This window comes from Phocoena sinus, chromosome 17 (assembly GCF_008692025.1).
Source record: "Phocoena sinus isolate mPhoSin1 chromosome 17, mPhoSin1.pri, whole genome shotgun sequence".
NCBI lineage: Eukaryota > Metazoa > Chordata > Mammalia > Artiodactyla > Phocoenidae > Phocoena > Phocoena sinus.
The window spans coordinates 12885940-12909171 of record NC_045779.1 but is presented as its reverse complement, the minus strand read 5'-3'; the positions used below and the strand labels follow the sequence as shown (position 1 = coordinate 12909171).

Genomic DNA, 23232 nt, shown 5'->3' with positions numbered 1-23232 from the left:
TGAGGCAGTTGACGGTCACGGTCCTGGAGAGCAGTTTCGCGCAGCTGGTAATTAGAGTCGAGCGCAGCAGGTGGAAACAGTGCGGCTGAGCGCGGGCCACGCGGGTGTTTCCGCGCCCCCTGGAGCGGAAGGGGCTGCGCACCCACCTACGGGATCTCCAGAAAGTCGGAGAAGCTGCTGCACCGTAGCCAGGAGTCCCGTTCACTCGGTGGGAGTAGCGGCCCCGGGCAAGCTCCAAAGCGCAGCCACCCGGAGGAGGCCAAAGAACCGGGCGCGGCGCCGCAGGACGCCCGCCACGCCCCACGCCGCCCTGCAGGCGAACGCGGGAGGCGACGAGGCCCTGCCGGGCCACCGTAGCGCTGCGGCTCGAGCTGCTCCTCCCGCGCCGCCCTCCGCCCCCTGCCTCCCGGCGCCGCGGCAGCTCTGGGCAGCCAAGACCGCCGCCGCCGCCGCCGCTTCCTCCTCTGCAGCCGTTCGGCCGCTGCGTGACGCGTCGTTTCCTCCCAATATGGCGGCCGGGGCAGGTCGGCGGTGATGGAGGCCAGTCCGCGGCCACGGCGGGTGCTAATCCCCACAGTAGCCAGGGCAGCCCTGCTCTCTCCGGGCCTCTAAGCCGCCGCCTCGTCCCTTGGCCCCCGGGCTGACGGCCACCGGGCTGGGCTCCCTCTCCGCCCCCCGGGCCGGAGGGGCGAGTGAGGGGGGTGGCCGGGAAGCGACCCCCGGGCCGGGAAGCGACCCCCGGGCCGGGAGAACCGGAGGTCCCACGGGCGCGGCCCTCCAGGGGCGGCCCCTCGTGGGGCGGCGAAGACCTCTGCGCCCCTCACCCGCACTGGAGCCGGCCCGGCTCGCTCGCTCCTTCCTGATCCAGCGGCTGCCCTCCACGCCTCCTCTCCCCCACCTCCACCCCCTCTCCTTTCTCTCGGTTCTTCCTCCTCCTTCCCCCGCCCCCCCCCTTCCAGCCGCTGGGAGCCGCGGGTCGGACGAGCCGCCGCCTCCTTCTCTGCGTCCATGTATGAGGGGAAGAAGACGAAGAACATGTTTCTGACCCGGGCCCTGGAGAAGATTTTGGCCGACAAGGAAGTGAAGAAGGCGCATCACTCCCAGCTGCGCAAAGCGTGCGAGGTGGCGTTAGGTGAGCAGGGAGGGGGCCCGAGGGATGGGGGAGGGTACCGCGGGGTGGGGGGTGGGGGTCGCCGGGCGCTCGCCCTGGGCCGGCGCCGCTGACCTCGGGAAACCCTGGCGAAGCTCTGGGCTGCCTGGCTGGAGTTGACAGTAACTCGGCTAGATGTGGGGCAGAGGCAGGGTGGAGGAGGAAGGGCAGTTCGCTGGGCTCAGGGAACGCGGCAGGGCTCGGGGTCGGCTTGAGAACATGGGAAGATTTTGTTGGTGGACCGTGCGGTGCGGACAGGATATCACCCTTTGTGATGAAGCAGAAGGAGTTGTCGTTTATTCGCTTGGAAAATTGAGGTGGAGCTGATTTGTCGAGATTGGGCGTGGGAAGGGTTCCGTATTGTAATTTCAATAACTTTTCGTTTCGTGTGGTACTTTGGGAAGAAAGGCTGAAGTTGTTCCCTTGTTGACAGTCTTGAGAAGGGGTTTGCGGGAGGTGCCGCCTGTTCTCACATCTCTCCGCTTCCGCCACGGGAAAAACAGCGAGTAATGTTGTATCCGACTGGGCTGACCTGGAAGAACAAGACCTAAGGTTAAGGGGAGGGGGTGATGAGATACAAGCGGGGAAGGAAAGGACCTTTAGATACGTTGGCTTTAGTGACAAGGAAGGGAGGGTTTGAAACAGGGAGAATGAAGAAGACAATGACACCCACCAGCCACATGTCTGGCCTGTGGCAGCTGCTCTCAAGCTTGAGTTGTGATTTATAGTTCAGACGAAAGAGATGTAGTGTCATGAAGCCCCTAGCAGGGTAAATCCAGACAATACCTACGGCGAGGACAGGCAGATGAAGAATTGTTAAAGGGGGACCACTGATGGATCTGTTGCATCCATCAAGGACGAAATCGTTTAAGGAGAGACCAGGACGTTAAACACAAAGATGAATTCCTAATGCTTGCACTTCATTTTGTAGCACTGGAAATAGATTACATCAAATTGACTTGAGAAAACGAAGCTTGTTAAGTGGGCTTTGGAAAACATTCTTGAAGGGGAAGAAAATCCAGAATAACTTGGATATATGCTAAAGTAAAGGGTCAAGACAGCTTTAAAAGAACTTTGCCTTTTAATTTTTAAAATAGAAGACTTTATAACTTGCTATAATAAGTTATACTGTTTTTTCCTTCTTTTTTGGATCTATTGAAGAAATTATATTAAAATTTTTTTGAATTTTATGTATAATGAGTTTAAGTTTAGTTTTTTTACCCTTCATTGATCACAGGTTCACCTTTTGTTATTCTTGAAGCTGGCGAAAGACTGTTTCAGGTGTATGAGAGGATGTTGTACAGAAGTAAAAATTGAATTATATCTGGGTCCTGAAAGGAATAATTATTAACTTGGGGCAGGATGAGGGAAGGAGTGATCTTTGGAATTTTTAAAACAATTGTTATGTGTAGGTTTATGAATAACTTGCTGGTTAAAGAACTTAAGAGTTCAAACAAAAGTTTTAGTTTTTGAGACCAGATTTTCTGTATTAAAATATACTTTTAATATACTAATGATAAGTATTAGACTGAGGAAATGGAGTGTGGTGTGTGTGTGTGTGTGTGTGTGTCTATGTCTGTCTATCTATATATTTTTTCCGTCTCCAAAATGCTAATGTAAGTATATTTAAATGGAGAGATCACTGGAATGAGAATCTGGGATCCTGGGTTTAAATCACAGTTCTGTTACATTGCAGTATAGTCAAGTCTCTGGGCCTTAGTTTCCTTCTCTGTAAAATTAGGATGTTGAACTTTGATTGTAAGGTTACGTCCCCTCTAATGTGCCATGAATGTGAGCACACCATTCTCTTAAGTTGTGCATTGAGAGTATTCCTGCCACTCTTGATTGGCATCTTGAGAGGGCTTAGCTTGATCCTTGCTGTTCCTAGACATAGGGACTACTTGGTAGTGTGTGTGCCAACTGTACCAAGATTGTCTGTTTTAGATTTTCCCACTCTTTACTTTTTTGCCCCTTCCATATAGTTAGCAGAAGTTTATTATGAGGAATGTGTCTATCCAGGCAGGGACTAGGCACCAGAGTACTTTCTTTACTTGAGATGTTTAGGGCTTTTTCCCCACATTTCGTAGTTACATTTAGTCTCCTACAAAATCTCATTGAGCAATCTCATGGTAGTTCATCCCTGATGACCTTTGTTTCTTCCCTTCTAGTCATACATCTACATTATCACCCAAACATAATTTCATAGGGATAACCCTTTTCATCTTTGCAGAAAGTATAATGTCTTATAGTAGATGGTATCCCCAAATGTATCCCTGGAAACTATTATAGACCTCCCTTTTCCTTTTCACTGTTGAGACCTGGGCCAAGCCCACTTTGTTCTGTTGATAATCTATATGGCTGTCAAGCTGGATGGGAAAGTAAGCTGGAATGGCCTTGTTGGGTCATCCCTGCTCTCTAGCTTATGAGTGGGAAGGAGTTGGCTAGAAGTGGTAGAGAGGTGGGTGTTGTTATAACCCTTCTAAATATACTTTGTAAATGACCCTTCTAAATATACCTGTCTGCATTTATTCCCTGCACCTCCTCCCTACATTTTTATTGAGCACCTACCATGTGGCTGAAGGGAGATAGAGGGTAAACAAGAAAATATATAGTATTTTTATATCCAGACTTTTAATCCTTTTGTGTTTTAAAAATCATTTTCTGGGTGTGTGAGTAGATTTCAGACCACTGGTATTCAAAATTAATTCAGTTACCTTTTAACAAAATGGCCTATTATAAATGTTTTCTGTAAATTATACTCATGAAATTACAGTTCATCTCATATTCTTAAGAAAACTATTTTTTTTGTTAAAGTATAGCTCTTAGGAAACCTTATCTAGATTGGGGGGATTTTACTTTATTAAAACAAAGCCCAATTTCAAAAGCACCACATAAAGGAACTCTGTTTTTCACAAAAAGAAAAATAATGAAACCTTAAAAGCAGATTATTGAAAACTTTTGTTAAATTATCATACATTTCAGACTTTATTTTGAAGTAAAGAATGGTTTAAAAAAAAAAAAAGAAAGAAAAGAAAACCCCTCACACCTATATTGTTCAATCATTGTGAAGTCCACAGGCCCAGGAACAGCTCCAGGTTGCCCTCTCTTGGTATCTGCCCCACTACAGCTCTCTGCAGCAACCACTGAACTCTGCAGAGTGAGGGCCTCTGGGCTGCCCTAGCTTAGCTTGATCCATTCCTGCTGTCTAGAATCCTGAATTAAAAATAGTCTGGCCATCTGCTGGCAGATGAGACAACAGCTGAGCTATTTTTAGTTTTAAAGAATTTAGGATTGTTGAGGGATTGGGCTTGAAGGTAGCATTGTTTGTCTCACTGGGAGGGGAGGGTGCAGTTGGGCCATATTCCAATCAGGCCTCTTAAGTTTCAAGAGTTTCTTTGATGTTAGGGCTATGACTAGTTCAACTTTTGCCTCTGACATCAGATATATATGAAGATATCCTGCAGATGTTAGGATGAATGAGTTCAAGGTTGGAAACGGGCACTGATAGAGAATAGGAGTGAAAGGGGTGACCAGAAGAAGGTTTTAGAGGCAAGGGAGGCATGTAGAGGCAGAGATAAGGGTGGGTTCCCTGCAGAGATATGGGAGAATGATTGACAAAAAGGGGAATTGTTAGGGAAGTGATTTTTGCATCAGACAGGGTGTGAATTTGTGTTCATCATGTTCTAAAGTGATTCTACTGTCTTACTTTTTTTATATAAGTCTGTTATCTATACTTAGTCTCCTCCAGAAATGTAAATAAAATATTTAGGCTAAAAACTTAACAGAACTTGCTTCCTTCTGCTCCTCCAATCTCACCCTTGTTTTGGTTACTGGTGTTATAAAAAGATTGTATGAGTGGAGGAGAAATTATTTAAGTGCTTTTTTTGACCCCGGTTTTATGCTCCTTCTGGTAATATTACTAATTTTTGTCACTCTTGACCATTTACCAGAAAAAAAAAAGACTCTCAAATAATGCCCTGCCAACAATTAATTATTTTAATTATAATTTAAAACCATTAACAAGTTTCTTTTTAAACCTTCCTTGATATCTAAAGTAAAAGGTGTTTTCAGTAAGTCAGGCTGCTGGAATTTTTGAGATAGCTAAGAAAGAAGGGTGTAATGAATGAAATGACTGAAAGATTCTGTTAGGTTTGAGTTAAAAAAATAAGTTTGGGTATACTCTTTTTCCATTGTGGAGATTTATACACATTACCATAATTAAGATTCTGAAGAGTGTTCTGTGAAAAAGAAAGTGCTCAGTTTTGCTTAACGAAGTTTTTCCTAAATTTATTTGACCCTTTTCAGTGTCTGTTAACACCTAGGAAACATTGTTCCTTGGAATTTACTTTGGGACACTGTTCAAAGAAAAGACAGACAAAGCAGTTACAATAGCCCTAACTACTGATGAAACCATTCTTGAGAAGAGTCATTGTGTTTTTGGAAAGCAAGAGCCCTGTTGATAGTGTGGGAAAGAGAAAGTCAGAAATGAGGTGTAGTTGGACAGAGTGGTATCAAGCTCAGAGCACTGCTCTCTCTCGCTCTTGCTTTCCCATCCTGTCTAATGGCAGGCAACCGCTTTTCTCTCCTGATGGTGTTTAAGTTTAGAGAAACTTCTGTTGGTAATTGTTTTGTGAATGGGAAGTAATTGGGGGGATTATTTGTTAGAGTATTCCTCACAAAATGGAGGAGGGTATATCTGAAAAAGGAAAATACATGAACAAATTATTGTTGCCTTTCAAAATTAGGTATATTCTTCATTCAGATACTTGTTGAACTAGTATGTGCCAGATACTGTTTCAGCATTGGGCATGCAACAGTGAGACAAATATGCTTTCATGGAACTTATTTTCTAGTTTGTTGAGGCTGACAATAAAAAGCAAACTAATATACTGTCAGATTGTTATTATCTGAAGAAATAGTTCAGAAGGGTAAAGGGAGAATGACCAGGAGTGCAACTTTAGGTAGGATTGTCAGGAAAGGCCTTTCCATGATGTGACATTTCAGCAGAGAAGTGACAAAAGAGAGAGATTCAGCCTTTCAAAAACTTGGATGAAACAAATGGAACAGCAGGACAAGTGTGTGCTTGGTACCTTCCAGGATGAAAAGGAAGCTTGTGTGACTGGGGGAGAGTGACAAGCAGGGGGTAGGAGAAGAGGACAACTTTGGATTTTATTGCATCTGGAAGTCACTGGAGAGTTTTACAGGGGGTGGTGACAAAGCAGATTTACATTTTAAAAGGCTCACTTTGGCCAGAGATGTTGGTGATTTAGAGTTTGCTGGTGGTGGTGGAGGGAATGATGATTGGTTGCATTTGGAATATACTTTAAAGGAGTCGACAGGATTTGCTGATTGGTTGGTTGCATGACAACAATCATAGCCAGAGCTACAGGGTTGTTGGAGAAGGCATCCACCATGATGGGGAACACCAGGAGAGAAACAGCCTTTGGGAAAGAACTTTATACAGTAAAACATTTTCATTCAACCCTTTATATATATTTTAGAATTTTTTTATTGATAGAATTTCCTGCTGATGTAATAGGATATTTTCAGAGAAAAGGACACAATTTAAATGATAGGACACATTCTACTGAGAAGGCACAAAACAATTTCAAATTTGAGTTGTCAGTTTTTTTTTTTTCCAGTGAGGTTTTTTTCCTGAGAATGAGCCTTTCACATAGTTTCAATTACAGTAAACAATTGATCTGGTCCGTTACTGGGATAGGATCTTTGCAAATATTATTAATTAAGGATCTCGAGATGAAATCATCTTGGATTTAAGGGTAGGTCCTAAATCCAGTGCCTGGTGTGTTATATGTAGAGAAAGGGACACAGACACACAAAGAAAGAAAGCCAGGTGAAAATGGAGGCAGGCAGAAACTGGAGTTATGTTGCCATAAGCCAAGAAACACCAGGTGTCACCAGAACCTAGGACAGGGCAAGGAAGGAGTCTTCCCTGGAGCCTTCAGTGGTAGTATGGCTCTAACACCTTGAATCCAGACTTCCGGCCTCCAGATCTGTGAGAGACTGAATTTCTAATGTTTTAAACCACTATGTTTGTGGTAGTTTTTTGAAGCAGCCCTAGGAAACTAGTAACAGTTCCCTTCATCTTAACTTTTCAGACCCAGTTTGATATATCTGAGCTTCCATTGTTAGAGCACAGCATCATATACTTGAACAGTGGGGGTTGTGGGGCACCCACCCTCTCAGCAGCTGAAAATCCAAGCATTAACTTTACAGCCGGCCCCCATCATCAGTGGTTCTGCATCCTTGGATTCAGCCAGTCTTGGATCATGTAGTACCGTAGCATTTATTAAAGAAAATCCGCATGTAAGTGGACCCCTGCAGTTCAAACCCATGTTCTTCAAGTGTCAACTATACATGTTTAAACAGTCAAATACTGTCTTTGGCTGGTCTCTGTTTCATAAATGTAGAAAGAAGTTATTCTGAGGCTTTAGTGTTCATGAATCTTGAGAAATCTCTTTAAAAAAAGAGTCTGGGGCCCAAGTATGTAAAAGGTTTGTGTTCCACTTTTGATACTTTTGTCTTGCTTAGATTAAGACTTGATACAACATGACTCTAAGAGCCTATGTTATCTTCTCATTCAGGCAAGGTTGTGAAAAACAATTTTTAAAGTTTTTCATATCATAGTATTACCTCTGGAATTATATTTAGAAAAGTCCATGTGGGACAGTTCATTTTTCTCTCTCAAGTTGAATCCAACAAGGTATACAGTGAGAATTTACTAATCATCTGTTTAATAACCCTCATCTTTGTATACCTTGCTGAGAAATTAAATAATAAATATATAAGCAAACAAAGTAGGTATCATGAAAACCAAGCACTATGTATTTAGAGGAGAGTCCTTGTACCTTTACTCAGTTTAATTTTAATTACACATAAGTCCAATAAATTTGGCAGTTTATTTTTTTAAATAAACAAATCTTTTTCTTCAGACCATTTTCAAAAGTAAAACTAGGGAGAAAAATCACCCATGACAATGGAGATAACCAGTGTACCTTTGTAAAAAAAATTTATTGAAATTATAGTTTACAGTCTATAAAATATGCCCATTTTAAATGTAATAATTTTTACTGAGTTTCACTGAGTTGTGCAGCCATCACCATAATCCAGTTTTAGAACATTTCCATCACCCCAGTAAGAGCCCTAGTGCCCATTTACAGTTAACCCCTGTTGCCGTACCCAGCTCCAGGCATCCACTAATCTACTTTCTGTGTCTTTGCCTTTTCTGGACATTTCATATAACTATACGTCATACAAGTGTGGTCTATTGTGTCTGACTTCACTCAGCATAATGTTTTTGAGGTTCATTCATGTTGTCGCATGTACCAATATTTCATTTCTTTTTATTGCTGAATAGTATCCCATAATGTGGATTTGCCATATTTTGCTTATTCACAGTTGATAGGCATTTGGGTTGAATGAACAGTGCTGCTATGAATATTTGTGTAGAAGTCTTTATGTGGGCCTAATTTTTTATTTCTTATGGAAACCTAGTAGTGGAATTCCTGGGTCATATGATAACTTTTTGTTTAACTTTTTAAGAAACTAAGTTGTTTTCCAAAGTGGCGGCACCATTTGGGTTTCTCATACATCCTTGCCGGTCAGCATTTGTTATTGTCTGCGTTTTTGGTTTTAGCCATCGTAGTTAATAGGAAGTGTTATTTCATTGAAACACTGTTAGCTTTTTGAAGCATTTTTTCCAGACTTTATTCTATACACATACACATGAACAGATGTATTCTTCCAAAAATTGAGCTGTTTAATTTCTGAGGCAATAATAGGAGGAAAAGGAAAAACTAACATTTATTGAATGTTTACTGTATTCGAAGTTCCTTGCCAATTAAATACTTCATTGGCTATATCTCAATTAGTTGTCAAAACAACCCAATGTGCTTAGGTGCTATTATTCTCTGCATTTTGCAAATGAAGAAACTGAGGTTTAGAGCTGTGTTTCGCAGTGTTGGAATATGCCTTTTGGCTTAATTTGGCTGTCCTGAACTGCACCCTTAATCACAAAACTGTTTACAAGTAACAAATTACAAAACAGGAAACGAGGGCGTCCATAGAAAGAAAGGTACTGCTAAGGAAAGACAAAGGGCAAAATACATAATAGACAAAGAAATAGTCAACCAACGGCAATATATGAAAATATTGCTCTGTACACTTCCGTGACTCTTGAGGGTGTTTATGTGCGCTCATAATGGCATCCCTGAGTCCATCATGTGAAAGATCATTTTATTCTGTGTTTTGCATAAAAAGTCAGGCAGATTCATGTGTATTTTTCTGTGTCTTTCTAAGATTTTTAACAAAATTTTAAACTAAGATTTTTATTTGAGCCATTTGGAAAATTCAACTGTCGTGTGACTCCCAAGGATTCTGGATAGGCTAGCTTTTATTGTGCTTGTACTCCTAACCCTTTAAAAATACTCTCACTTGCTTTCTATCTTAGTATTTATAGCATTTCAAATCATTTTAAGAATTGAAATAAAAACCAAATCTTATTAAAATGTCATCTTATGGGAAATTACAAATAAGACTTTACCTAAAAATAACTGGTTGTATATCTCAGTGGCTTCTTTTACAAGTATATAAATGTAATTATTGTGTAATTGTCATAATTTTCAGTTGTGTGGTCTCATTATTGTGTCATATGCATTTTTTTATATGTTGTATCTATGTACCTTCCTATCTAGCATTTTAATAAGGTGTCATTTGTTTAAATGTTTCTGAGTTTAGGAGCATTTACATTTAAATTTTGCTGCACAGATTTTTCTTTTATTAATCCCTGCAAAATTCATTGAGTGTTATGTATGCAGAATTATTTAAACCTTAAGATGGAGCTTACTGGGTTAGAGTACGGTCATTTACGGTTCTTATTCCTTAGGCAAAATGGCCATAAATACACCTGTGCTGGGTGCAGGTGTACAGCACAGTATGAGGAAAATAAGCATATTCACTCTCTTTAGATTATTGGTTTTGATCCCTTTTTAATGTAACCATTCTTTTTCATCGTTCCTTTGCACTTCTTTTCTTTTCTGTTCTAAAAGTAGGAATCAAATACATAAAAACTACCCTTTACAGTTACAATAGATATACTTTTGTTTTCTGTAAATCTTATTAATTGATTTTTTCATACTTTTTTTCCTTCAGATTTATTAGGGTATAATGTGTTATGTATTTAATAAGTTCACTTTCTCTCAGAATTGATAGTCAGGTGTTGAAAAGCAAGTAAGTTAAAAATGCGTTTTTTCACATCTTATTTCATCAGTCCCTCTGTTTATTGCTTTAACATTGTATCAGATAGGATTGACTAGTGCTCATTGCCTCTTACATATTTTTTTGTAATGTTGCTTGATTCTTTCTCCAAATAATTTTAGGATTTTCTTTTATATTCTCTAATGCTTTCTTTTATATTCTCTTAGCAACTTATTCACATAATACTTAATCGGCATTTCTCACCTTATATTCTTATATATCAGATACAAAGTGGTGTAGTTGGGAATAAGTTGATAGTTTTGTTTCATCAATTTTGTTGAGTTAATTCTTACATGATAATTGAGAATGTGTTTAATGCAGTGGTAATCAAAAGCTTATGTGTAATTTCTAATGTACTTGTATCTTTAGAAATGAAAATGGAACACATGCATCTTATAGTAATAGTGAAGAATAGGAGTAAGGTTTAGTATGTTTGATACCAGTTAATAATTAAGTTAACAATTAATTGTTAATAATTTTAGCTTTTAAAGTATATACCAGTTCCGAAATGGGTATTTTATAATGATTAGAGAACAGAAGTTTTATAGTGAATACTAACTGTGTCTACAGATATTTTGCCAGAAGAGACATGGACAGAAATTAAATGTATCAATGCATTATCAAAACGTACTTTTTTCCTAAATGCAGTGATGAATCCATGTGTTTGAATATATGAAGTGAAAGTATTTTATTCTCTCTGTTCCCACACCCAACCCCCATTTTTATGGCTATTGGAAAAGAATGGCTAATTAGAAGGAAAGGTGCTTTTGTTAGTAATATGTAGCATATGCTTCCCTAAAAAGTCAACGAATATGCCAAATTGTACTGTATCAAGCTTTTTTATGTGGTTATATCTTCTTGAGTTGTTTTCCTCTTGAAACAGTTAAAACAAAGATTGTTTCAGTTCTTTAATTTTCTTTTACATTTCAAAAAGCACACTTGATTAGGTGATCAATATACCCCAATCTGGTTCCCTATAAAAAAGTTGGGCATTCAAATCATAACCATTATAATTCTTTTTGTTTGGTTGTTTTTTCTTGTTTTGAATGAAAAATGTACTTTTTTCTGTTTTATTACTAAATTAAAATTATATTTATGATACTGAACAGTTTTAGATTTTATGTCAAATTGAATATCTCTTGATTTTTTTTTTTTAATACTGCCCCAAATGGTTTCTACTGATTTGGTCTTATTGAAGTTTTCTATTTTTGACATTTCTTAAGGTTATATAATTCATTAATAACAAACAAGGAGCTTTGTTTGATTTTGCCATTTATGCATGCCTACTGCTATGCTATTCTGTGTAATAAAAATATCTATCTCTCACTAGTTTGCTTGACTAAAACTTCTTAATGTAAAGATTTTAGTGATTCAGTAAATTAATGTCCCCAAATATCTTGTCTAGGATAGTCACTGTTAATAATTTGGCTTTCCAGAAGATGGGTAAGCAAATGAAAATCTTTGAGTTTGGACATTAAATGTCAAGAAATGTTTGCTTTTCCTCAGTTTTTCCATTTTTAAAAAGTTTTAATCTTTATCCTGAATTTTTCCTTTAAAAAAATTATGAGAATATTTCAGTTCCCTTTTTTTTGGGAACCATTCCTTTTTTGTTCATTTCCTAACCCTACCTAATTCTCCTTATTTCCCTTCCTTTCTCCTTTTCAAACCCTCAGAATCTTTGTCAGCATTGATGTATGAAAACATTCTTGATTCATAAAGAAATATTTTAAAGGAATGGAGATGATTTTAAAATAATCAGTGGGTAACCTGACATCTGGTTAACAACCCTTGATGTGATCTCCCAAATGACCACTAACTTGCAGAAATGGAGGAAAATATACTATGTTGTGGAAAATCATAATGATGACAGTCTGTCACTATACCCAGGAGGAAAGAGCAAAGCTAAAAGAATGAGAGAAAAGAGGCAGATATGGAGGTCAAAAAACAGAACTATTCCACATGGATAATTCTTTTTCCTAAACATAAAACAAGAAAATTAAAAATTGTGAACAAAGCAATAATCAAAGACATACTGAAGAAAACTTCTGCACTGAAAAACACCTGTGTATGAAAACTGCTATATTCCAGGAAGAAAAAAAACCTCAATGTGTAAAGAGACTCATACAAGTCTCAGTTTAGCAATATTATTTTAAATTAAAGATTTAAAAAAATGCCGTGATTTTCTAGGCAGAGAAAATAAGCTTCCAAAGAAGGAATTGTAAGTGTTTGTTAAGATTGCAAGTTCAGCCTAGGTAAACCTAAGTAATAGGAATTTGCTGAAAATCATAGAACAGCAACTGAGCTAGTAAACTCAGACATACTGTTTTACATGTTTGTTTTTATAAAATCTGTGTCTTACTCCACCTTTCTTTCTATTTTGTAAATTTATTTTTTATTTTTGGCTGTGTGGGGTCTTCGTTGCTGCGCATGGGCTTCCGCTAGTTGCGACGAGCAGGGGCTACTCTTCATTGCAGTGTGCGGGCTTCTCATTGCGGTGGCTTCTCTTTGTTGCAGAGCACAGGCTCTAGGCGCGTGGGCTTCAGTAGTTGCGGCACACGGGCTTCAGTAGTTGTGGCTCGCAGGCTCTAGAGCACAGGCTCAGTAGTGTGGCACACGGAATTAGTTGCTCCACAGCATGTGAGATCTTCCCGGACCAGGGATCGAACCCATGTCCCCTGCATTGTCAGGCAGATTTTTAACCACTGCACCACCAGGAAAGTCCCTCTCTTTCTTTTTTTTTCCCTCTCCTTCCTGTTTCCTTCATCTATCCACTCCTTTCTCTCATTCCCTTTATCTCAAATTCTACTTCTAAAAAATTGTTAGAAAATAACGATATATGTTGTGAAGGTAGATGTACAAATTTATTCAGCATTGTGCTTTTTTTAAAAAAACTTTTTATTGGCATATAGCGTATGGTACAATGTGTTGGTTTCTGCTGTACAGCAAAGTAAATCAGTTATGCGTATACATATATCACACTTTTTTTTAAAAAATTCTTTTGCCATATAGGTCATTACAGAGTATTGAGTAGAGTCCCCTGTCCTAACACAGTAGGTCCTTACTTGTTGTTTTATATATAGTAGTGTGTATATGTCAATCCCAATCTCCCAATTTATCCCTCCCCCGGTAATCATAAGCTTGTTTTTTTAACATCTGTGACTCTTATTTCTGTTTTGTAAATTAGTTCATATGTACCATTTTTTTAGATTCCACATATAAGTGATATCATATGATATTTGTCTTTCTCTGAATTAGCATGACAATCTCTAGGTCCATCCATGTCGCTGCAAATGGCATCATTTCGTTCTTTTTTATGGATGATATTCCATTGCATATATGTACCACATCTTTATCCGTTCAGCCATTGATGGACATTTAGGTTGCTTCCATGTCCTGACTTTTGTAAATAGTACTGCAATGATTGTTGGGGTGCATGTATCTTTTCAAATTATGGTTTTCTCTAAATATATGCCCAGGAGTGGGATTGCTGGATCATATGGTAGCTATATTTTTAGTTTCTTAAGGGACCTCCATACTGTTCTCTATAATGGCTGTACAAATTTACATTCCCACCAACTATGTAGGAGGGTTTCTTTTTCTCCACGCCCTCTCCAGCATTTATTGTTTGTAGAATTTTTGATGATGGTCATTCTGACTGGTGTGAGGTGATACCTCATAGTAGTTTTTTTTTTTCTTACATCTTTATTTGAGTATAATTGCTTTACAATGTTGTGTTAGTTTCTGCTGTGTAACAAAGTGAATCATCTATATATACACATATATCCCCATATCCCCTCCCTCTTACGTCTCCCTGCCACCCTCCCTATCCCACCCCTCTAGGTGGTCACAAAGCACGGAGCTGATCTCCCTGTGCTATGCAGCTGCTTCCCACCAGCCGTCCATTCTACATTTGGTAGTGTGTATATGTCCATGCCACTCTCTCACTTTGTCCCAGCTTACCCTTCCCCCTCCCCCTGTCCTCAAGTCCATTCTCTATGTCTGTATCTTTATTGCTGTCCTGCCCCTAGGTTCTTCAGAACCATTTTTTTTTCTAGATTCTATATATATGTGTTAGCATACGGTATTTGTTTTGCTCTTTCTGACTTACTTCACTCTGTATGACAGACTCTAGGTCCATCCACCTCACTACAAATAACTCAGTTTCATTTCTTTTTATGGCTGAGTAATATTCCATTGTATATATGTGCCACATCTTCTTTATCCATTCATCTGTTGATGGACACTTAGGTTGCTTCCGTGTCCTGGCTATTGTAAATAGAGCTGTAATGAACGTTGTGGTACATGACTCTTTATGAATTATGGTTTTCTCAGGGTATATGCCCAGTTATGGGATTGCTGGGTTGTATGGTAGTTCTAGTTTTAGATTTCTAAGGACCCTCCATACTGTTCTCCACAGTGGCTGTAGCAATTTACATTCCCACCAACAGTACAAGAGGGTTCCCTTATCTCCACACCCTCTCCAGCATTTATTGTTTGTAGATTTTTTCATGATGGCCGTTCTGACCGGTATGAGGTGATACCTCATTGTAGTTTTGATTCCCATTTCTCTAATGATTAGTGGTGCTGAGCATCCTTTCATGTGCTTTTTGGCCATCTGTATGTCTTCTTTGGAGAAATGTCTGTTTGGTCTTCTGCCCATTTTTGGATTGGGTTGTTTGTTTTTTTGATATGGAGCTGCATGAACTTTTTGCATATTTTGGAGATTAATGCCTTGTCGGTCACATCATTTGCAAATATATTCTCCCGTTCTGTGGGTTGTCTTTTAATTTTGTTTATGGTCGCTTTTGCTGTGCAAAAGCTTTTAAGTTTAATTAGGTCCCATTTGTTTATTTTTTTTTTATTTTCATTACTCTAGGAGGTAGATCAAAAAAGATCTTGCTGTGATTTATGTCAGAGAGTGTTCTGCCTATGTTTTCCTCTAAAGAGTTTTATAGTATCCAGCTTTACATTTAGGTCTTTAATCCATTTTGAACTTATTTTTGTGTATGGTGTTAGGGAGTGTTCTAATTTCATTCTTTTACATGTAGCTGTCCAGTTTTTCCAGCACCACTTACTGAAGAGACTGTCTTTTCTCCATCACATATTCTTGCCTTGTTTGTCATGGGTTAATTGACCATAGGTGTGTGGGTTCATTTCTGGACTCTGTATTCTGTTCCATTGATCTGTGTGTCTGTTTTTGTGCCAGTACCATACTGTTTTGATTACTGTAGCTTGGTAGTATAATCTGAAGTCAGGGAGCCTGATTCCTCCAGCTCTGTTTTTCTTTCTCAAGATTGCTTTGGCTATTCAGGGTCTTTTGTGTTTCCATACAAATTGTAAAATTTTTTGTTCTAATTCTGTGAAAAATGCCATTGGTAATTTGATAGGGATTGCATTGTATCTGTAGATTGCTTTAGGTGGTGTAGTTACTTTCACAGTATTGATTCTTCCAGTCCAGGAAGATGGTATGTCTCTCCATCTGTTTGTGTCATCTTTGATATCTTTAATCAGTATCTTACAGTTTCTAGCATACAGCTTTTTTGCCTCCTTAGGTATGTTTATTCCTAGGTATTTTATTCTTTTTGATTTGATGGTAAATGAGATTGTTTCTTTACTTTCGCATTTTGATTTTTCGCTGTTTGTGTATAGGAATACAAGAGATTTCTGTGTATTAATTTTGTATCCTGCAACTTTACCAAATTGATTGATGAGCTCTAGTAGTTTTCTGGTAGCATCTTTAGGATTTTCTATGTATAGTATCATGTCATCTGCAAACAGTGACCATTTTAGTTCTTTTCCAATTTGGATTCCCTTTATTTCTTTTTCTTCTGTGATTGCCATGGCTAGGACTTCCAAAACTATGTTGAATAAAAGTGGCTAGAGTGGACATCCTTGTCTGTTCCTGATCTTAGAGGAAATGCTTTCAGTTTTTCACTGTTTTGAATGATGTTTGCTGTGGGTTTGTCATACATGGCCTTTATTATGTTGAGGTAGGTTCTCTCTATGCCCCCTTTTTGGAGATTTTTTTATCATAAGTGGGTGTTGAATTTTGTCACAAGCTTTTCCTGCATCTGTTGAGATGATCATATGGTTTTTATTCTTTCATTTGTTAATGTAGTGTATCACATTGATTGATTTGTATATATTGAGGAATTCTTGCATCCCTGAGATAAATCCCATTTGATCATGGTGTGTGATCCTTTTGATGTGTTGTTGGATTCTGTTTGCTAGTATTTTGTTGAGGATTTTTGTGTCTATGTTCATCAGTGATATTGGCCTGTAATTTTCTTTTTTTGTGATATCTTTGTCTGGTTTTGGTATCACGGTGATGGTGGCCTCGTAGAATGTGCTTGGGAGAGTTCCTTCCTCCACAGTTTTTTGGAAGAGTTTCAGAAGGATAGGGGTTAACTCTTCTCTAAATGTTTAGTAGAATTCACCTGTGAAGTCATCTGGTCCTGGACTTCTGTTTGTTGAAAGATTTTTAATCAGTTTCAATTTCATTACTTGTGATTGGTCTGTTCATATTTTCTATTTCTTCCCGGTTCAGTCTTGGAAAATTGTACCTTTGTAAGAATTTGTCCATTTCTTCCAGGTTGTCCATTTTATTGGCATTTAATTGCTTGTAGTAGTCTGTTATGATTCTTTGTATTTATGTGGTGTCCGTTGTAACTTCTCCTTTTCCATTTCTAATTTTATTGATTTGAGTCCTCTCCCTTTTTTTCTTGATGAGTCTGGCTAAAGGTTTTTCAATTTTGTTTATCTTCTCAAAGAACCAGCTTTTAGTTTCATTGATCTTTGCTGTGGTTTTATTCATCTCTATTTCTACTCTGATCTTTATGATTTCTTTCCTTCTGCTAACTTTGGGTTTTTTTTGTTCTTCTTTCTCTAACTGCTTTAGGTGTAAGGTTAGGTTGTTTGTTGAGATGTTTCTTGTTTCTTGAGGTAGGATTGTATTGCTAGAAACTTCCTTCTTAGAACTGCTTTTGTTGCATCCCATAGGTTTTGGATCGTTGTGTTTTTGTTGTCATTTGCCTTTAGGTTTGTTTTTTTTTTTTTTTTTTTTTTGCGGTACGCAGGCCTCTCACTGTGGCCTCTACCGTTGTGGAGAGACATGCGGGATCTTCCCAGACTGGAGCACGAACCCGTGTCCCCTGCATTGGCAGGTGGACTCTCAGCCACTGTGCCACCAGGGAAGCCTGCCTTTAGGTATTTTTTGATTTCTTCAGTGATCCACTGGTTGTGTAGAAACATATTGTTTGGCCCCCATGTGTTTGTGGTTTTTATACAGTTCTTTCCTGTAATTGATTTTTTTTTAACTTTTATTTTTTTAATTTTATTTATTTATTAAATTTATTTTTTTGGCTGCTTTGGGCCTTCGTTGCTGCATGCGGGCTTTCTCTAGTTGTGGCAAGCAGGGGCTAACACTTTGTTGCGGTGTGTGGGCATCTCATTGAGGTGGCTTCTCTTATTGTGGAGCATGGGCTCTAGGTGCGTGGGCTTCAGTAGTTGTGGCTCATGGGCTTAGTTGCTCCACGGCATGTGGGATCTTCCCAGACCAGGGATCAAACACGTGTCCCCTGCACTGGCAGGCAGATTCTTAACCACTGCGCCCCTAGGGAAGTCCCCTATAATTGATTTCTAATCTCATAGTGTTGTGGTAGGAAAAGATGCTTTATATGATTTCAGTTTTCTTAAATTTACTGAGACTTCATTTGTCACCCAAGATGTGATCTATCCTGGAGAGTGTTCCATGTGCACTTGAGAAGGAAGTGTATTCTGCTACTTTGAGATGGAATGTCCTATAAATATCAATTAAGTCTATCTGGTCTAATGTGTCATTTAAGGTTTGTGTTTCCGTATTGCTTTTCTGTCTGGATGATCTGTTTCTTGCTTTAAGTGTGGTGTTAAAGTCCCCCACTATTATTGTGTTACTGTCAATTTCCCCTTTTATGGCTGTTAGCATTTGCCTTACATAAAGAGGTGCTCTTATGTTGGGTGCATATATTATATTTACAATTGTTAATGTCTTTTTCTTGGATTGAACCTTTGATCATTATGTAATGTCCTTTCTTGTCTTTTGTAACAGTCTTTATTTTAAAGTCTCTTTTGTCTGATATGAGTAATGCTACTCCAGCTTTCTGTTGATTTCCATTTGTGTGGAATTTTTTTTTTTTTTGCGGTACACAGGCCTCTCACTGTTGTGGCCTCTCCTGTTGCAGAGCACAGGCTCCGGACACGCAGGCTCAGTGGCCATGGCTCACGGGCCCAGCCCCTCCATGGCATGTGGGATCTTCCCGGACCGGGGCACGAACCCGTGTCCCCTGCAACGGCAGGCAGACTCTCAATCACTGCGCCACCAGGGAAGCCCTGCATGGAATATCTTTTTCCATCCCTTCACTTTCAGTCTCTATGTGTCCCTAGGTCTGAAGTGGGTCTCTTTGTAGACAGCATATTTATGGGTCTTATTTTTGTATCCCTTCAGCCAGTCTGTGTCTCTTGGTTGGAGCATTTAATCCATTTACATTTAAGGTAATTATCGATACGTATGTTCCTGTTGCCATTTTCTCAATTGTTTTAGGTTTGTTAACATGTAGGGTTTTTTTCTTCCATTCTCTTTTGTTCTCTTCTCTAGTGGTTTGATGACCATCTTTAGTTTGTGTTTGGGTTGCATTTTCTTTTTTGTGTGTGTATCTGTTGCAGTTTTTTGGTTTGCATTTCTCATGAGGTTGTGATGTAGCAGTCTATATATATACGAGGTTATTCTAAGTTTCTGGTCTCTTAATTTCAAATGCAATTCTCATTTCCTGCATTTGTACTCTCCTCTGCTCACAGTTGCTGGTTTTGCTATCATATTTGTGTGTGGATGATTTTCTACTTTTACTGTATGTTTGCCTTTACCAGTGAGCTTTCCCATTTGTGATTTTGTTGTTCCTAGTTGTAGCCTCTTCTCCCCCCTTCCACCCTGAGAAGTTCCCTTAGCATTTGTTTCAAAGCTGGTTTCGTGGTGCTCAATTCCCTTAGCTTTTACTTGTCTGTAAAGCTTTTGATTTCTGAGTCGACTCTGAATGAGAGCCTTGCTGTGTAGAGTATTCTTGGTTGTAGGTTTTCCCCTTTCATCTCTTTAAATGTATCATGCCACTCCTTTCTGGCCTGCAGAATTTCTGCTGAAATATCAGCTGATAACCTTATGGGGATTCCCTTGTATGTTATTTGTTGTCATTGTGCTCTTTATAATTGCTAAACATTGAGGAATGATGTGCTGGAAATATATTTATTGATACAGGAAGATGAGGGAGTAGAAAAGCAGATTATGTAATAGTATCTTTTTAGAACAAATATATGATAGTATTTTTTTTAGAACAAATATGTACAGGTATACATAGAAAAAGTGTTGCAAATACAAGGAAATTTTGACAGATGTATTTCATTGTCTTGTGGTAGAATTACAGTAAAATATAAGGTTGTTAGAAGTGTATGTTGTTGAAGCGTCTAAGGAACTTTTCTGTAATGGAAAAATATTATCCGTTTATTTTCTTCTCCATGCCTGAGGTATTTAAATGTAGAGTAAGAGAGCGGGGGAAAATACCCCACAAAGATAAATAGTGAGCTTCATATCGAAGTAGAAAATAAAAACGAAGAAAGAAGATTCCTGACATCTAAGATAAATCACTGAATGACAGTCACATTTATTTACCAGTAAGTCATCTAACTGAACACAGGACAATTTAAATGTCTTTGGTATTGCTTAGAGTATAGCTAATTATCAGTTACAAATTGATTGTACTCTGGGCTTCATCACTCATTAGGTTGTGATAACAGGAAAGACATTGTTTTGTTTTCCAGGTAAACTGTCATGTCCTGTTTCATTTTGAGTCCTCAAGATGGAGAGAGAATAACTGGTCTCAACTGGACTTTTGACTAGGAAATACTTGTAGTTTATGCCTCTGGTAGTCTATCTAAGTATTAGTTAAAATGTCTTTTTGAGAGGACCTCGTTGGTTGCTGTATCTTCCAAAACACAAAGAAAGCCTTGGTTTTCAACTCAAATGAACTCAAATTAAAGAAAGTATATAGGTTTCAGAAGATCTCATTTCCATGTATGTATCCATTGTGGCCTTGTCAGCACATTTAGAAAAGGTATGAAAAATTGGTTCAAGAGTACAGGATTTCTTGCCATCTTTAGAAAGTCCAGTAGTGTTAGCTGGCATAGACTTAGTCTTGCAAATTCTTGGGTCTACACCCTTTTTGGAGTTGGATACCAAGTTCTTTTCAGTTACAGAGAACTTGCTATTTATCAGGTATTTTCCTTCATATTTTGTGTGAGTCACAGAATAATACTGTGAGTCCTAAATGTTATTATCATCATACTTCATATTGATAAGTGCTTGCCTGCAATTGTTAAGCCGGAATTTTTGCCCATTCCATTATTACTTGATTACAGCTTGGTTAGTCTTGAGTAGATGAACTTCTGTTTTCCTTCCCTTCCTTGCCCATTGGGAAATTTTTTCTTAAAAGTCTTCTCTCATTATACCAATCCATATTTATTTGCATTTATAGTTGCTTCTTTTAAAATGCAGATAATCTTTGGGAATATTAAACATATTAGTTATTCATGCATTGGTGCTGTCCTTAGATTTCTGGAGAGTGCTTTCTTACCTTCAATATCTACCTGAGTTTTGTCACACTGAAGGAATGAGAGATTTGACTGAATAATGGGAGAGAATGGATTAATTTTAGAACATAGGACATTACAAGTCAAACAGGACTGGGACAGGCCTGAAAGAATCTCCTTTACATAACCTAAGGGTGGCATGAGGTTGTGGATAAGAAAGAATAAATAGAAAGGTACAGAATGGTGAGGTGAGATTATAAATTATATAAAATTATATATAAATTATAAAGCACTCTTTATAATTTGATGATAGCTTATTTTCTGTATTTGCCCATTAATTAGCTATTTTCTGTTAAAAAAGCAAATTAGTGCATTTTGTCTCTATGTGGCTGATGTTCTGTATATTAAATTTTGTTGTGACTCTGATTTTACCCCAAGGTTAAAAACCAATATAAAGATTTTTTAGCTTTCATTAATAAATATTTATTGAACACCTTCAGTGTGTATTAACAGCATTAGATACTGTGGATGCTAGAGATTATTCATATATTGTGCCTGCCTTCAAGGAGCTTGTAGTCTTCTTGGGGGAATAGATCGCAATAAATAGATTTTGTAAGTGATAAATAGGTGCTGTGGTAGACATATATGAAATAGGTAGAAACCCAAAGAAGGAATTGATCAGTTCTTTTCAGGAGTGGTGGCTGGGTGGGGAAATTCATCCAGGTACAGCTTTATAGAGAAATCACCTTAGACCTCAGGCTTGGAAAACCACCAGATGACTGCTATAGGAGAGAACGTTATAGGTGCAATCAGTTGCTTGGGCACAGATGTAGGAGGTAGTATGGCTACACTTAGAGAACTGCAGGAAGTTCATTGACTGTAGGTTATAGTTTGATAGAGTGGATGGGGAGAGAGGTAAGTCTGGGGAAGACAGCAGGAGCGAGATTATTGAAGACCTTTTATGCTGTCCTAAGGAATTTAAGACTTTCTCTTATAGAAAGTTGGATGCCAGGCAAAGGAGTGAAATGATGATGATGTATTTCAGAAAGATCCTTGTTGGCATTATGAAAAATAAATTGCTGGGATTCAGAGTTTTAGGCAGTGAGACCATTGTATCAATATTAATAGACTGTTGCCATAGCCGGGATTTGGAGAGGCAAGGGCTTAAATTTGAGGCCCAATACTGAGAGCTTAGATCTCAGTAAATCAACAGGACTTCCTAACTGTTTAGGTGTGAGAAATGAGGGAAAGGAAGGCATTTAGGATGATTCTGAGGTTTCTAATGGGGTTATTTCAGTCTGTTTCATTCACCAAAAATGGCAATATAAGAAAATGAGCAGGGCTTCCCTGGTGGCGCAGTGGTTGAGAGTCCGCCTGCCGATGCAGGGGACACGGGTTCGTGCCCCGGTCTGGGAGGATCCCACATGCCGCGGAGCGGCTGGGCCCGTGAGCCATGGCCGCTGAGCCTGCGCGTCCGGAGCCTGTCCTCCGCAACGGGAGAGGCCACAACAGTGAGAGGCCCGCGTAAAGCATAAAAAAAAAAAAAAAAAAAAAAAAAAGAAAATGAGCACATTTGAGAGGAGTTGAGGAAGAAAATGGATTCAGTTAAGGTTAAAATGATTTTGAGGTGCATATGGGGCATCTAAGTAAAGATGCTTGCTTGACAGTTGTTTATAACTTTGCTTTTTGTTTATGACAAAAGCTTAGAGAGAGCTAAGCTGTAAATAGAAGTTTAGGTGTTATCAGTATGTAGTGAACAACTTAGGTCCTTTTGGAGAAAAGGAGATATATATTAATTTGCCCAGTAAGTTTACTCTCATTTATTGCTTTTTTCAAGAAACGTTTGTTTGTGGAGTACCTAATTGTTCTAGATTTTATGCTAAGCTTGGGAAATAGAAAGATAATAGAGGATGGCCTATGCTGTTAAGGAGCAAATTGAGGGAGGTGGACACACGAAATAATTTTAAAATAACATGGTAAGTGTTGTGGTAATGATAACCAGAGGAAGGTGTGGAATAGAGAAGTGTAATTACCTTAGTCTGGGAGTGCAGGGGAGGATTTCTTGGAGATGATGACTGTTTTTTCTAGAAGAATGAATGGGTATGAGCCAGGAAAAGATGGGTGGGAAGAGAATTCTGGGGAGGGAGGAGCATCATTAGCTAAGGCATGACTAGCGAATAAACATGAAATGTGGG

General features: G+C 38.8%; 1 protein-coding gene across 2 annotated transcripts in view; it reads left to right on the top strand.

Annotated features, from left to right (window-relative positions):
* Positions 1-495: 495 nt before the first annotated feature.
* Positions 496-23232, top strand: part of ARFGEF1 (ADP ribosylation factor guanine nucleotide exchange factor 1) — a 140394-nt gene continuing 117657 nt past the window's right edge. Inside the window, exon 1 of one of the 2 annotated variants that reach the window (XM_032609498.1) lies at positions 496-1132. In XM_032609498.1, the coding sequence (XP_032465389.1) occupies positions 1009-1132 (124 nt within the window). In that variant the 5' untranslated portion in view covers positions 496-1008. The remainder of the gene's footprint in view (positions 1133-23232) is intronic. The other variant, XR_004346396.1, reaches the window with a different exon arrangement.